Source organism: Aquarana catesbeiana, linkage group LG06 (assembly GCF_042186555.1).
Source record: "Aquarana catesbeiana isolate 2022-GZ linkage group LG06, ASM4218655v1, whole genome shotgun sequence".
Taxonomy (NCBI): Eukaryota; Metazoa; Chordata; class Amphibia; order Anura; family Ranidae; genus Aquarana; species Aquarana catesbeiana.
In genome coordinates, this window is record NC_133329.1 from 119,592,587 (window position 1) to 119,608,919 (window position 16,333).

At 39.8% G+C, this 16,333-nt stretch overlaps 1 protein-coding gene across 1 annotated transcript in view; it reads left to right on the plus strand.

Annotated features, from left to right (window-relative positions):
• The window catches only part of MAD1L1 (mitotic arrest deficient 1 like 1), a 1,251,441-nt gene that overhangs the window by 815,867 nt on the left and 419,241 nt on the right, over positions 1-16,333 (plus strand). Inside the window, exon 16 of the mRNA XM_073636726.1 lies at positions 351-564. Coding sequence (XP_073492827.1) covers positions 351-564 — 214 coding nt within the window. The remainder of the gene's footprint in view (positions 1-350; positions 565-16,333) is intronic.

The window sequence follows — 16,333 nt, forward strand, 5'->3', positions numbered from 1 at the left end:
TTTTTAAGAAATGTGTTTTTGTGTTTCATTGGATATGTTTCATGTCAGAAAGTGAAAAATATTGTTGTTTTTTTTTTTTTTTTAACATTTTCGGTCTTTTTGTTTATATAGTAAATGATTAAGAACCCAGTGGTGATTAATTACCACCAAAAAGAAAGCTCTTTGTGGGGAAACAAATTATGTAAATTTTGTGTCGGTACAGTGTTGCATGACCGCAGTTAAAGTAGCGCAGTGGTAAATAGCAAAACATGGCCTGGTCATGAAAGGGGTAAAATCTTCCGAAGCTGAAGTGGTTAATACATGACCCCCTTCATTTTTTTTTTTTTTTTTTTTTTTTTTGTGTGCTTTAGGGTTCGTATGATCCAGCCGAAGTAAAGGTTGTTCATCTGAACATCAATCCAGCTCAGAAAGCTGAGAAGCAACGTCATAAAGAGGAAGTGCAGCAACTGCAAGATGAGTGCAGTAAGCTGAGAGAGCTTGTTAAGATATTGGAAGGAGGATCCCCTGTCCCTGTCAAACTGGAGGCTGCAGGGAGCATTCAGTCATCTTCACAAGAAGTTGCAGGTAAGTGACAATATTTTGTCACTCAATGTGTACTTTCTACTTCCATACTCTTTGCATTATCTTCACGCTTGGATAAAAGAATGTGTTTAAAGGATTTTAACTAAATGTACTGACCTGGCAGCTGTTCCCAAAATAAAGCAAGCAAAGAGCAAAAGGCTGGTCACCAGCATTGCCCGTGGTTTCCTTGCAGCTGATCCTTTCCACATTACTGACTCACCATGCCTTTGTTTGCACTGTCTCTTTGTAGAGCTGGTCATGTTGGTAAAGGCAGGGGTTTGTCAGAGCCTCCAGCACGGAGAACAGTAAGCAGTACAGTATTTAGTATTGCCATCACCAAATCTGCTTCTAAATCTCCTGAGACCAGAAGCTCAGACCAGAGGTAAGAGGCAGCAGTGCTTTAGATCTCACACTACAGAGTTTGAGCTATGAGGCTGTAGGTATAGGAGTGCTTTGGCACACTCACATTCCAGAAAAGTGCACTGCTATATCTGAGGAGGAATGCAAGACAAAAGGCACATTTCTAGATGTTCCCTATAACTTAGCAAATTTTCATGCTCATCTTAAATGTATTTACTACTATATACAAAGAAGGCCCTCTTGCCTTTTCACCAAATACAGACTTAGTGATGTTGGATGGGGTCCTTCTTTAAGTTCTGTTTTAGAAATTATTCTAGACTCCCTACAGAGCTACAGTCACAGCAGAGCAAACATTTGTACATCTTTGAAACTGTATTGCATCCACTCATTCTTTTAAGACCAAACATGTAATGCACAAATAAACAAATGAATCATTTAAGCAAATGTTCTGGTGGCATTAGTTTTACTGGGAAATAATCCATCATCTTACTTTTGGCAGCTGCTTCAGCATCTGTATTAATGATGTGAGAACGTTAGAATGTTTCCAATACCTCCAATACCTTGCCTCACATTTACATCAAAACAATTAGTTGCTGAACATTTTATAAAATGTAAAAAAAAAAATGACATCCACAACAAACAGCACACAGCATAACACAAAATAAATAACACTATATTATTAATAAATATCCCCAAACATATACATTGAATTAAAATAAAAAGAAAAATCCTAAAACAAAAGTATATTGTGCAAATAATGCCCAGCTCGAGCCACATTGTTTTAGTTTTGGGGGAAAAAAGCGTGGAAGAGTTAGAACCGCTGTCAACTTCCTCCTTTTTTTTTTTTTTTTTTTTTTTTGCTATCTGTCATCTTTGGGAAAATCTCTTCCTCTCATCTATTTGGGTGTCAAAGACTCTCCCCCTCTAAATCTTAGAGACCATACAATTAATGGCATGGTATCAATCAATTAACACAAGGCCAATGCGGTGCCTATATTTAAAATGTGGTTGTCACTATGGGGGAGATTTACTAAAACTGTTGATTACAGAATCTGGTAAACAATCAACTTCTAGGTTTATTCTCAAAGCTTGATAGAACAAGCTTAAGTTGAAAGTTGATTGGTTGCTATGCACAGCTGCACCAAATTCTGTGTGCCCCAGTTTTAGTAAATCTTCCCCTAAGTAATCAAAGACCTGTAAGCTTAGCATCATTTTTAAAGAATTTGTGTTACATAGAATAACAGGTTCACCATTGAAGAACTTTTAAGAACAAGACCAAACATGTGTATCAATGAGTTGGTTGAGTAATGCTATTGACAATAGTCAATAAAATACAACATCAGAGACCACGAAAAAGTACCATTCAATTATATTACTATTATCTATAGAGAACCGTTAAGATGAACGCTGAGTGGTCCAAGTTTTCTGGAATTTTTTAAAGGAATTATACTGAATCACTAAGTACTCTTCGTAACCTTTAGCTAAGTTCACTTGTAGTTTGACATCTGTAACGTTTGGCCTTAAGTTCCGTCTCCATTCGCGCATAATCATTAGTCAAGCTGACGATAGCATGTGCACAACCATAATTCTGGCTCTATGTGGGAATGTATCAATTTCTAAAGGATAGCCAGGGCTGGAGATGGGGTCATTAGGCATCCAAGATGTCAGAGATCAGTGTGAATACTTTATTCCAAAAGCTGCGTAAGAGTGGGCATTCCCATAGAACGTGTAGTAGGAATCCTATTTGTTCACAGCCTCAAGCAGTATTTGTTATTATCAAGATTAGTAAATTCTACTAGCTGTACAGGGGTAAGATACCATCTGTGATGCAGTTTTTTGGCTAGCTCCCAAGAGTTGGTACATTTAATTGTAATATATGGCCTGACACCATTGGTTGTCTGTGAAAGACTCATTTAGGTCCCATTCCCATTTCTGAAGAGCTGGTTGCTTTACAAATATATCTTTAGACTCTTAAAGGTCATAGAGTAGCATTAAGACCTTTGTGTTGGGCTTATCTGATGTCTAGAAGTATCAGACGTTTTTTGATATGCGTAAAATTGGGATGGAATTTTAGTAGGAGGTTATCTGTCTGTGACCAAACAGACCTTGCGGAGGTATAGCATACGTTTTCTGGAGTTCTACAAACAAGGGAAAAACAGTATGATGAAATAGATATGCAAGGGGAGTATGTTTAATTGATATCCAAGGAGCACCAGAGAAGTAAGGTAATAAGAAATCAAAGCTTGCCAATGGAATAGGGGCAGATACATCAGAGAGGGCATTTGTGTGAGCACTAGTAAAGTGCTTCCATACCGATAACATTGCTTTAATAAATGAATGGGTTGATTTAAAACATTTTTTTTTTCACAAGAAATTGATTTAAAACATTTAGTTGTGATAAAGTAATCATATAGAAGGGTACTTAAGTCTCACAAAACACTGTTTGATATCTCTCTATTGCTTGTTGTTTGCAGGACTGAGCCAGTGTTTAAGTTGGGCTAAGATCACAGCTGCATGATAATTTTTTTGAGTCTGGGAAACGCATTCCTTCCACGTGTTTGTGGTGGATCAAGGGGGCAACGTGACATCTTGGTTTTATAATGTGCCCAAACATAAGAGCTAAAAAAAACACTTGTTAGAGGTGGAGGAGGAGGACATAAATAGGTAGGGCTCTATAGATATGATACATAACAGTTTGGGTAGGACTATCATGAGGGCAGCTGATCTTCCTACCCAAGAAAAGCTAGTGTTAACTAAGCCTTTGCAGATCTTGTTTGTATGTGGCCAAGAACAGGATGTAATTCTGAGAGTAAAGATTATTTGTGGGGGATGTTAAGGGGATTCCTAGGTAAGGCATTGAGGACGCCACCAATTTAAAAGGTAATTTTGCTTGTAAGTGGCTCTGTTGACCATTAGACAATGAATGTTATATTTGAATTTTATTATCTTATTATAAGACAACGTATTGAACAGTTATATTAGTTCATATACCTCTGGTAGGGAAGAAGCCGGATCTAGTAAAGTTAAAATAATATAATCTGCAAACGGTGTAATTTTGTAGGTTTTGTTTGAGATGGATATGCCTGATATGGAGACCTTGTCTCGCATTTTTTGTGCCAATGGCTCCATTAATAGGGTAAAAATCAGTGGGGATATGGGACACCCTTGTCTTCCACCATTTGTGATGTTGAACTTGTTAGAAAGTATGCCATCTGCAAAGACCAGAGCTGATCAGGTTGTATATAGGACCATAACTGCTGATAGAATATTACCGCTGAATCCAAACTTTAGTAATGTGTGTTGGAGATATCTCCAGTGGATTCTATCAAATATCTTTTTGGTGTTGAGAGCTCTGAAGAGAGTGGGTAGCTTTGTGGATTCAGAGTATTGTAGTAGATTGAATATTTTACGGGTAGTGTCGGGATCTTGACTTCCCAGGGTAAAGCCTACTTGATTTGGATGTTTTAGGTGAAGCATAATAGAGGCCAGGCGTTGTGCTATTAGTTATGCATATAGCTTTACTTCTGTGTTCAATAGTGAAATTGGATGGAAGTTTTGGGGAGGGACTGGCTCCTTCCCTGGTTTTGGCAATGTTTAAAATTTTTGCTGACAACATTTCATCCGAAAATCAGCCAGAGGACACTGCAGCATTAACGGTTTGTTTCAAAAATGGGGTCAGAGTCGAAGAGAACAATTTGTAGTATTTGGCTGAAAAGCCATCTTGGCTTGGGGCTTTATTATTTGGGAGCGCTAAAATAACTTGTGCAATTTCCTGGTCCCTGATAGGGGCATTGAGAAGATCAAGTTGGAAAGATGATAGATGTGGCAAGCGAATTGATTCCAGAAATGTAGAGATCTCTGAATAAGAGGGTTGTGTGGAGGTGTAATTTTTTTAAGTTATATAGGGTATAGTAGTAGGAACAGAAGGCTTTTGCTGTATCTTTAGGGTAGTAAAGTTTCTCTTCTTGGGAAGGGTGGAGGATATATGGAATCTTTTGCTTAGCCATGTTTTGTTTAACTTGGGCGGCAAGGAGTTTACCGGCTTTATTAGTAGATGCATAAAAATTTGATTTCATTTTCCTTAAGAGTTTGGCAGTAAGTAGTGTTAGGAGGTCATTCCTAGCTTGGAATAATTCATTACTAGTAGTGGGTGATTCGTTACGGTGACTAATAAGTTATCTAGCTCTAGTGTTCTCTAGTTTAACTCAAGAACTAAGTTTGATTAGAATTTCACGAATTAATGTTTTGTGTGGTCCAATAGAAGAAATGGGTTAAAGAGGCATTTAAGTGGAGTTCCACCCAAAAAAAATGTAATTAATGTGCATGAAATAATACAAAGAAAAACATTTGGAGAATTTTTTTTTTTTTTTTTTTTTACTTTTTTATGCCTGTTGCTATGCGGTCCTTTGAAATCTTCCTTCTTCATCACCTCGGCTCCTTACGTCACTTCCCTCGGCGCTTCCACTCGCTACTGCTCCTGGGAGATGTGTGTCATTTCCCAGGAGACAGTGGGCAGCGCCAAGGGCTAGGTTGCCATAACAACGAGGCGGGGACTTCCGACGACGACGCCCGTTGTTATGGCAACCAGTATACTTTACAGTGCCACTACGGCACATTACGGCACGAGCGCGAGAATGGGGCGGTGCATGCTGGTCGCTCAGAAGCACCGTATCCTGGAAATAAATGCTTGTGGGCTTCACATGCCCACAAGCAAAATGTCAACGGCCAGCAATCAATAATATAAGTTTCTTTTGGGTATTAAACGCGACATCGGGGGACGAATTGCAGCAAAAACTTGAGTATTACATGGCAATGTATTAACTTCAGAAATGTTTTTTTTTTTTTTTTTTAATTGTTAAATGTCGTTGGAACTCTGCTTTAAGTTAAAAAAAAAGTCTTGAAGCTGTGAACTGATATATTCGAAGTTAGGGGTGGAAGCCATAAGTGTGGAGTCACTTCTCCACGTGAACATGGTTGGAGAATCAATTTTCCCTCCAAGTTGGATAGATATGGGTGTGTGGTCAGACCACGTGATTGTATACATCTCTGTTCCAATGGTTTCCTGAAGTAGTGCCTTGTCCGCTATGAATAGGTTAATTCTATAACATTTACAATGTGGTTTGGAGAAAAAGGTGTAGTCTTTTTCCTGTGAATGGTGGCATCGCCAAATATCATATATGTCATTTGATTTTAGAAAAGAGGACAGTGGTGATGAGCGTGCTTTTTTAGTTATAGCACCATTAACATCTATAGGTGGATCTGGTGCCAGATTGAAGCCCCTGCAGAGGAGAATTCACCCTGGTTTCTTTTTGAGTTTTCTTCCAAATCTCACGGAGAAAGTGGATCTGCTTGGAATTGGAGGTGTATACATTGACAATTGTGTATATTGTGGTGTTTATTTTGCAGATCAGAATAATGCATCTCCTTTGTCCATCTCCTTAAATGGCAGTTGGCTTGTTAGAGCAGTGGTCGTAGAAAAAGGTTAATACACAATTACCAAAGAGAAAAAAAAAAGTCATAAAAATGTGTAGCTAAGTTGAAGCAACACTTTCCGAGCAGCAATTACTGCTCCTTGTAAATTGGGGTAATATAGCCAGAGACCCATGCTCAGGCAGGTGGGCCAGGGCATAAGTAGGTAGTCTATATGGTCTGCGTTGTTCCCGAGGGGGGTTTTGAGTGTGGTGGGAGGTTTGTTCAGGAGGATCCAGTATTTTCTAATGCCATAGGAGAGATAGTCCTTCTTCTAGCGAGTGCATGTTGTACGTATTATTATTTTTGATAACTACCAATTTAACTTGATGGTCCCAATTTAGATGTGATTTGGTGACTAAGTAGGGGTTTGGTAATCCTGGACAGGCTTTTTCTTTTGAGCATTGTGTACTGTGAGAGGTCATAAAGACAACCCTGCATATGGTTGTGGGTAATTAGTCGTATTCCTTGTAGGCAATCCATTTTTTCTTTTACATGGAAAAAATGGACATGAGCAACCATGTTCTGAGGAACTGTATCAGGAGGATGGGCAGGTTTAGGTAAGCGATGAATGCGGTCTATTACTAGTTTAACCTGTGGGGTATCAGGTAAAAAGGTATCCATAAGTTGCACAACGTAATCTTTTAGTGCTGTGGTTTGAATTGTCTCTGGTATATCTTTGATCACTACATTGTTTCGTCTGGAATGATCTTCCAGGTCAGCCAATTTAGCTTTACACATTCTATCGCCTCTTCCTTCTCACTATGGGCCTCCACTAATTCGTTAAAGAAAGTGGCAAATTCATCCATCTTGGATTCAATGTGCGTGACCCTCTCTCCCATATCATAGATTTCAGATTTAAAATTGTGCACCATGTGAAGAATGTCAGCCTGGATTTGTCCAGCACCGGTTGGTTAGCCCAGTGTTCCTGGAGGAAAAAAAGCTGAGAAGGGCTCACTTCAGTGTCTGCCTCTGAAGCTGGAGTCAGCCTGGACTTTGATTTTGCTGGGCTGTTTGATGGCGAAGACAACTGTGAATTGTTGCTAGAAGGTGCCTTGGGCAGCATCTGATCTCCCTTGTAGTGAGAGCTACCAGGCAAGCCGGCCTCCCCGCCAAGCTGTGAGGTAAGGTGGTTGCCAGTGCTATCTTGGACATGCTGACTGGATGGCTGAGGGAAAAACTCCATCAGCTTGCATGGAGCGATTCTCTCCTTTCTTCACTTACACATTCTGCCTGGTGTTGCCGACTTGCTGGGGAGTGAATTGCCGTAGTGGGGAGTTCACTGCCCATGCAGTGTGCCCTGGATAGTTGCCGGGATCTGGCACAAAGCGGCCATCCCTTACAACTTCCGGCCACGCCGCTCAGCTTAACTGATATATATATCTATATAGATATAGATATCTATATAGATATCTATATCTATATAGATATCTATATCTATATAGATATAGATATAGATATAGATATCTATATCTATATAGATATCTATATAGATATCTATATCTATATACTGTAGATAGATATAGATATCTATATAGATATAGGGATTGAACAAGTCAAAAAATTGGTGGACTTTGTGGGCACATAATGAGAGGGCATATCAATAAAAAGGTATAAATTTTATTACAGCATAATTAAAAAACATATAGACAACATACAAACACCCTGTATGGACACAGTTACAGAGGGCTGGATCTAAGGTACAAAGATTGATTTGGTAGATTTCTGATCCAGTCGTCGATGTGTTTCACTAAAATATTGGCTTCCTCAGGACAGATAATGGGTAGGTGCTGGTATATTTTAAATCAAAGTAGATGTGTAAGTATTTAATGTAGTATATATCTATGTAAGTATAGCTATAGTTATTACAACATTGAACTTGCGGCTCAGGGTATGGGAGAACCTCACAAAACTAACAGACAACCGGAAAGACAAAATTTCCATACGTATGTGTGTAGTAGTGAAATACACACGTCATGTGGTCTACCACTAAATAAGACAGAAACGTATGCATTATGGACTAGGGTGCTGCTATACATTTGATTAAAATAAAAGACCCCTAATTCAGAAAGGGGTTTATACTAGAATAGCTCTCACCTGATGTATAACTTCTATAATTGAGAAGATACTTGAGAGTTTGATAAAGATTCATTTGGATGAGTTTTTAGCTAGAAAATTATATGCAATATTCAGCATGGATTCACAAAAAGTCAGAAGTTGTAAAACAAATTTGCTTTTTTTATTAGTAAGCAAAACCCTAGGGCAGAAGAGCAGCTGTGGATATAAATTTTGCAAAAGTGTTTTACATGGTCCCCCACAGACCGCTAATGTGTAAATTAAAGCAGTATTAAACCCCAATGTAAATATTTATTATTTTGCGCGCTTACCAATTCCTAAATTTGATAGCTGCATTTGTTTTCTTTTTTAGACTTACTTTCTTTTATCTGCACCTGGTGATCCAGCCAGCAAGTCTTTTTTTCAAAATAACAAGCTCTCCTTCAGATTTAGCAGTTACAGGAATTAGATAAAAAATTAACACTGACAGGGGTGCTTACGTGGATCAGTTTTTGTTTATGTAAAACTTTTATCCCACAAAGAACAAAACTGTTGCTGCAATTGATTAAAAAGTGTGAGCTGGAGTTTGGCTCCAATTTTTATTAGTGTATTTAAATCTGCTAACACGTCTAACACACACTCCCCCCAGGTTAACAGTGCTGCTGCTCTATGCACCTTCATCCAGAGTATAGTACAGGAGGTATGTTATTGGCCAGATCATCAAGTGAAAACAGAGGAAAAAAAGCCTAAACAAGAACAAATGCAGCCATCACATCTAATGATTGGTAAGCTGCAATATATAACATTTTTGGTTTTGAGTTTAATGCTGCTTTAAAGCAGTGTAAAACCCAATAACCACAAACATAATGTTAAGCAGTTTACCAAACATTAGCTGTAGTGGCTGTATTAGTTTCTTCACTGAATTAAGCCTAAAATGTCCATAATAAGTTAACCTATTTGGCTCTTGGTGCTGCTCCCTGTAAGCCTGATCCCCTGCCCATTAGCATCACTGTGGTAATACAGCCATGCCTTGTCATCAAATGCCGCGTACACACGACCGGCTTAGCTGTCGTAATAAACTCTGACGGTTTCTCCGACGTAACTCCAACGGAATTCCATTCAAGCGGTCTTGCCTACACACGGTCAACCCAAAGCCCGACCGTCCAGAACGTGGTGACATACAACACTTACGACGGGACTAGAAAAAGGAAGTTCAATAGCCAGTAGCCAATAGCTTCCGTCTCGTACTTGCTTCAGAGCATGCCTCGTTTTTGGTCCGTTGGACCAGCATACAGACCATCGGTTTTCCAGATAGGAATTGGGTCCGTCGGAAAGATTTAGAACATGTTCCATTTCTAGGTCCGTCAGATTTTTTGAAAAAAAAAGTACGATGAGGCCTACACACGATCGGTATATATGATGAAAAGCTTCCGTCTGACTTCTTCTGTCGGACAGTCCGCTCGTGTGTACGTGGCAATAGAAATACAAAGACTGTCACTGCTCATCCCTTTCTGAAAATGTTAGTTGCCTCGATTATATGCAGTTCCACTTCTTTGCATTACTGCTGAGGACCCATTCACACTACTTTGTTGTGGTAATACACGTTTTGTGCCCTGGCACTACGGTGCCATTGTGAATTGCACTCCAAATGCGCCTGAAGTTGTAGACCGGCACACACTATTGGGATCACAATACTTCTTTAACACAGGATAAAAAAAAAAAAAAATCCTCCTTTGCTTACTGGTTTCAGCCCTGTGTGGGCTTTAATCACAGCCAATGCCCCTGCATTGCAGTATTCTGCAATGTGGTGTGCTGCACTAGTGAAAATCTTGTAAGAGTAATTTTTGGTCCATTGTGTAGCTTTAGGTAGCCTATTTAAATGACGGGCTCGACTACCTTAATGTAAAGTGTGACGTAAGATGTGTTTAATGCTCATGTGTTAACCACAATGGACTATCTTGATGTGAAACCAGTATACAGATCATATAAGCCAGTATAAAGGCACAAGCTCCTAAGTGATCTGGGTCAGTAGCTCTAAGTACAGAAACAAGAGTCAAAATAAATGCCAGGTGATTAGCCTATTAAAGTAATAGTAAAGATTACATTTTTTTTTTTTTTTTAAGTATAAAAAAAATAAACCTGTCATATTCACCTGCTATGTGCAATGGTTTTGCACAGAGCCGCCCTAATCTTCTACTGGGGTCCCCCACCGGTGCTCCTGCCTCCTCTTCTTTTTTCAGCGAGTGCCCCCATAGAAAGCCGCTTTCCATAGGGGAACTTGTTTGGACTTACTCCTAAGACCACCATGCTTGTGTCTATACATACAATACATTAGGGTAAAAAAACCTTAAGGCTTCAGAACCACTTTAACTAGGAGAGCTGAGCAATGGCAGCCTACTTGTTTCCCTAATGATAGATTTCCTTTAAAGTGGTTGTAAAGGCTGAAGCCCCCCCCCAATACCTAAGCCCGATCTCGATCCAGTTATTTGCATGAGACCAACCAAGACTCTCCTGGGTTTCTCCCTCCCATTTGGCTGAGATTAAGCAGTAGGAGCCATGGCCTCCCTCTGCTGTCAATCACATCGCGGGGGGGTGGGGTTGAGCCACGCTCTGTGTTTTCTGAACGCAGAGAGCCGGCCCAGGAGCGAGTACGCACGAGTGCCCCCACAGCAAGCAGCCCAGAGCGCTGGCGTGCGACCCGAGATGGTGAGGATCCGGGGATGCTCTGTGCAAAACCATTACACAGAGCAGGTAAGTATATGTTTGTAATTTTTTTTTTTTTTTTTTAATAAATATTTTTAATTTACAATCACTTTAAGCCTGCAATTTGTGTACACAGTTGCACCCAATTTGTAATAAATTGTATCTTCTGAAATTAAATCTACTTTGAACCCACCCCTCCCAAAAAGGGAAAAAGAATCTCAAGGACAATTATATTTATACGATAAATACTCAACATAAATCACTAATCATAAATAATACCAAGAGAATGATGGCAAATTAAAATGGTTAAAGTTAACATTTCACAGATCATCAAACCAAATTATTATATAACAAAGTAAAGAGTAAAAAGAGTTTGATGCCAGCATTAGTCATAATGACAAAAAGTCACTTTGACTAATGCTGGCATCACGGTCTTTATGTTCTTTACTATGTGATGCCATGATTTGGTTTGATGATGGATGAAATTTTCAGTTATACTTCTGTTCGTATCATTTATGGTTAGTGCTTATTTAAATATATTATCAGAGGTCTATTATTTGCTTTGAAGTCTGATGTATTGGGGGGCTTAGACCTGGGCCTAACTACAGGGTAATAAATACTATTTTTGACTAGATGTAGTTCTGAGCATGATTTTATGGCTAACACAATAAGTATGCTATTATATGTTTAGGTGATTTTTTTGTATTGCAATTTCTGTTTGGGGATATTTATTCATAAAGATAGTTTATTCATTTTAATATAGAATTTACCGTTCGATAACTAAAGCTGGCTAAAAAGCTCTTCTGCTACCCACGTGGCTAAACATTGATCTCTTGATGACATATGTTTTTCTTAAAGGCTAAGTTCACCTCTGCTTACATGTTATACCTGTATTTAGGGTGTAGCATGTTACCAAAGAGCACTTGCCTGCGCCTTTCCAATCCTGCACTGAGACAGCGGGCGGGGGATCTTCTCCTCGCTGTCACAATTTAAAAAGAGTGATCTGAGAATGAATGAACTACAACTGCCGTCTGCCTTTGTAACAGATGGCTTATAGTTCTCAATGAACTATGAGAGTGCTGGAGAATGCTGCTCTCATAGTTCATTGATCTTCCTGCTCTCCAGTAACTTTCTACCTGTACAGGTGGTACAGGCAGATAGCTATACTGAAAGTCTGCAGGAGCCTGACATTGCAACCATGATTTGCTGATGGTAAGTGCAATGCTCTGCAGGCCCAAAAAAAAAAATAAAATAAAATGCACATTTATTTTACCTGCAAGGAAAACCTGGCCTTTAACCACTTCCAAACCACCCGCCATCGTTATAAGTCGGCTGTTTGAAGAGGGATATCTTTATGGCAGCAGCTAGCTTCATCGCAAGATCACTTTTATCGGCGGTGGGAGAGGCCCCCCTCCCGCTGCTCTCAAATGCCCTCCACCGCTTACCGGAGCCGCCGGCAGTGGCGATTGTGTCCTTCTCCCTGTTCGTCTCCATACCATTGCAGTGTGGAAGCGACGTCAAAACGTCACTTCAACCCATAGTTCTTAAAGCAACATAAATGACATTTCTTGTATTTATTTTTTATTACATTTTAGTGTAAATATGAGATCTGAGGTCTTTTTGACCCCAGATCTCCTATTTAAGAGGTCCTATCATGCTTTTTTTCTATTACAATGAATGTTTACATTCCTTGCAATAGGAATAAAAGTGACATTCACCCAAAATGTTGTTCAAGCCACACATGTAAGGTATCGCCGTGATCGTTGAAGCAAGAGCAATAATTCTAGCCCTAGAACTCCTCTGTAACTTAAAACATGCAACCTGTAGAATTTTTTAAACGTTGCATATGGAGATTTTTAAGGGTAAAAGTTTGTCGCCATTCCATGTGTGGGCGCAGCTTTGAAGCGTGACATGTTGGGTATCAATTTACTCAGGCGTAACATCATGTTGCCTTATTTTTTGATTCAAAAAAGTGTTTTTTTTTCCAAAAAAAGTGCGCTTTTATGACCGCTGCTCAAATATGGTGTGACAAAAATAATTGCAACGACCTCCATTTTATTTTCTAGGGTGTTAGATAAATGTATATATATAATGTTTGGGGGTTCTAAGTAACTTTCTAGCAAAAAAAATGATTTTAACTTGTAAACATCAAGTTTGAAAAATAGGCCTGGTCCTTAAGTAGTTAAAGTGTATGTATTGTCAAAAATTAAAATCATATCCTCATCACATTGTATTTCAATTATTTCTAGCCTACTTCTAAAATTCTGAATGATCTTGAAGTTTGAAAACTTACTTTTAGAAAGATATCAAATATTTACTTGTTCAAATTCTGTCACACATGTACTATGTATGTATATATGCATTGCAGTGTCGCACATTATACATAGCCTGCCTTCTGATTACGAGTTTCAGAAGGCACAGTAAGTACAGGAAACAATGCTTGTGTACAGCAAGGTACTGTACCACAGGAACTGCAGTCCTTGGAAATCGAAAGTAGACCAAAAGAATGAGCAGAAGAGAAAGCTGCAAAGCATGAACAGAATCCAAGAAGTTGTGAAAAGAGATGGGCAGCAGATAGGCAACAGTCACAACATGAAACAAGATTTTTCAAGTAAACTTATGGTGGATTGCCATAAATAACTATCATTTGTTACTGTTACATTGCTGATGTTATAAAATAAGGTTACATTCATATGGCCGTAATAATGTTACTGATGTTTTTCTGTAACAAAAGCTCCTGCATAATGATATTTGCTTTTATATCCATTTAGTAGATGCATAAAATCTTCCCCGAATCTGGGGCCCATACCCCCGAGTCTCTGCAGGAGTCCCTGGGGACCCTGATGTAAGTGGGGGGCTCTCTGGGGATATATACACACACACACGTATATTATGTATGTGTATATATGACTTTCTTTACTACGCTGCTATGGGTTCTAGCCCCAGATCTTTTGTAGACCTAGCAACTCCCCTGCTTGTAAGTGCATTTTAGTATATGAATGTGGCCTTAAAGCGTATCCTGTGGCTATAGGTCATCTTTAAATCTGCTAAGAAACTGACACTTCTAGGAGTGCCAGTCTTTCAGTCCCCCATGCTCTGTTCTTCCCATCCACCTGCATGTCACTACTGTGGCCTGAGGTTGATGGGAACAACCTGCTTAGCACGGTAAGGGGCCAAGAAACCGACACACCTGGAAGTGTCAGTTTCTCAGCAGGTTTAAGCCTAGGTTCACATTGCTTCAGGTTAGAAACCGTACAAGTTCAGCTGATTTCAACCCAGCAATGCAGTCCCACTTCGGGGGCGATTTGACAGACATCTTTGCAGGTTCCTGCAGAGATGTCTATAGAAATCGCCTCCTGAAGTCGCCAAAAGTAGTACAGGAACTACTTTTGGGAATCGGTGCAGCGCCGCACCTCTTCAGACGGTGCTATTGCCTGCCAAATTCTTACAATGTGAACCTGGGCTCAGAGGGAGATTCCTCTTCAAGAATTCAGCAAAGAGGGAAGTGGGAAAGTTAAGCATTCACTTTCTTTCGCAAGGGGGACTTTTTTGGCTAATTTTATTTTTCCTTTAAATGATGCAAAATCTCTTGCAGACAAATTTGCTTATTTTGTCACCTTAGTACAGTTGTCCACTTCTTAATTTATTTAAATTATTGGCTGTGCAGATTCACTCAATATAGTTCTGTTTTTTTTATAAAATGTGTTAGTTTCTTGCCTGATACTCGTACATCCTTGCCTAACCAGCAAATATCTGCTGATCTTTTCTTGCGTGTAGATGATGTCTTGGGGCTCATAAAGAAGGCAATGCAAACTAGCACCACAACATATTTTAGTGAATGTAGACTCCTTGGTGCAAGAGAGAGAGAGAAATTGTAAACTTCCACACTCCAAAAATAGTCAGATATGTTCCTTCTTTGACACACTCATTGAACTGGGGTTTAGGGGTCTCAGATTACGACTTTTCAGTGTAAGTTTAGCAATTCATGAATTTATTTTTAATGTCCATCTAGAGACTTGCATTTTTTTACACTTGCCGTTGCACATACAGTATCTCCTCCCCTCACATTTTTGTAAATATTTTATTATATCTTTTTCATGTGACAACACTGAAGAAATGACACTTTGCTACAATGTAAAGTAGAGAGTGTACAGCTTGTATAACAGTGTAAATTTGCCGTCCCCTCAAAATAACTCCGCACACAGCCATTAATGTCTAAACTGCTGGAAAAAAAGTGAGTACACCCCTAAGTGAAAATGTCCAAACTGGGCCCAAAGTGTCAATATTTTGTGTGGCCACCATTATTTTCCAGCACTGCCTTAACCCTCTTGGGCATGGAGTTCACCATTGCTTTACAGGTTGCCACTGGAGTCCTCCATGACAACATCATGGAGCTGGTGGATGTTAGAGACCTTGCACTCCTCCACCTTCTGTTTGAGGATGCCTCACAGATGCTCAATAGGGTTTAGTGTTCAGGTCTGAAGACATTTTTTGCCAGTCCATCACCTTTACCCTCAGCTTCTTTAGCAAGACAGTGGTTATCTTGGGGTGTGTTTGGGGTAGTTATCATGTTGGAATACTGCTCTGCTGCCCAGTCTCTGAAGGGAGGGGGTCCTGCTCTGATTCAGTATGTCACAATACATATTGGCATTCATGGTTCCCTCAATGAACTGTAGCTCCCCAGTGCCGAAAGCACTCATGCAGCCCCATGACCATGACACTCCCACCACCATGCTTGACTGTAGGCAAGATATACTTGTCTTTGTATTCCTCACCTGGTTGCTGCCACACATGCTTGAAACCATCTGAACCAAATAAGTTAATCTTGGTCTCATCAGACCACAGGACATGGTTCCAGTAATCCATGTCCTTAGTCTGCTTGTCTTCAGAAAACTGTTTGCGGGCTTTCTTGTGCATCATCTTTAGAAGAGGCTTCCTTCTGGGATGACAGCCATGCAGACCAGTTTGATGCAGTGTGCAGCGTATGGTCTGATCACTGACAGGCTGACCCGCCACCCCTTCAACCTCTGCAGCAATGCTGGCAGCACTCATGCGTCTATTTCCTAAGGACAACCTCTGAATATGACGCTGAGCATGTGCACTCAATTTCTTTGGTCGACCATGGCGAGGCCTGTTCTGAGTGGAACCTGTTTTGTTAAACCGCTGTACGGTCTTGGCCACCATG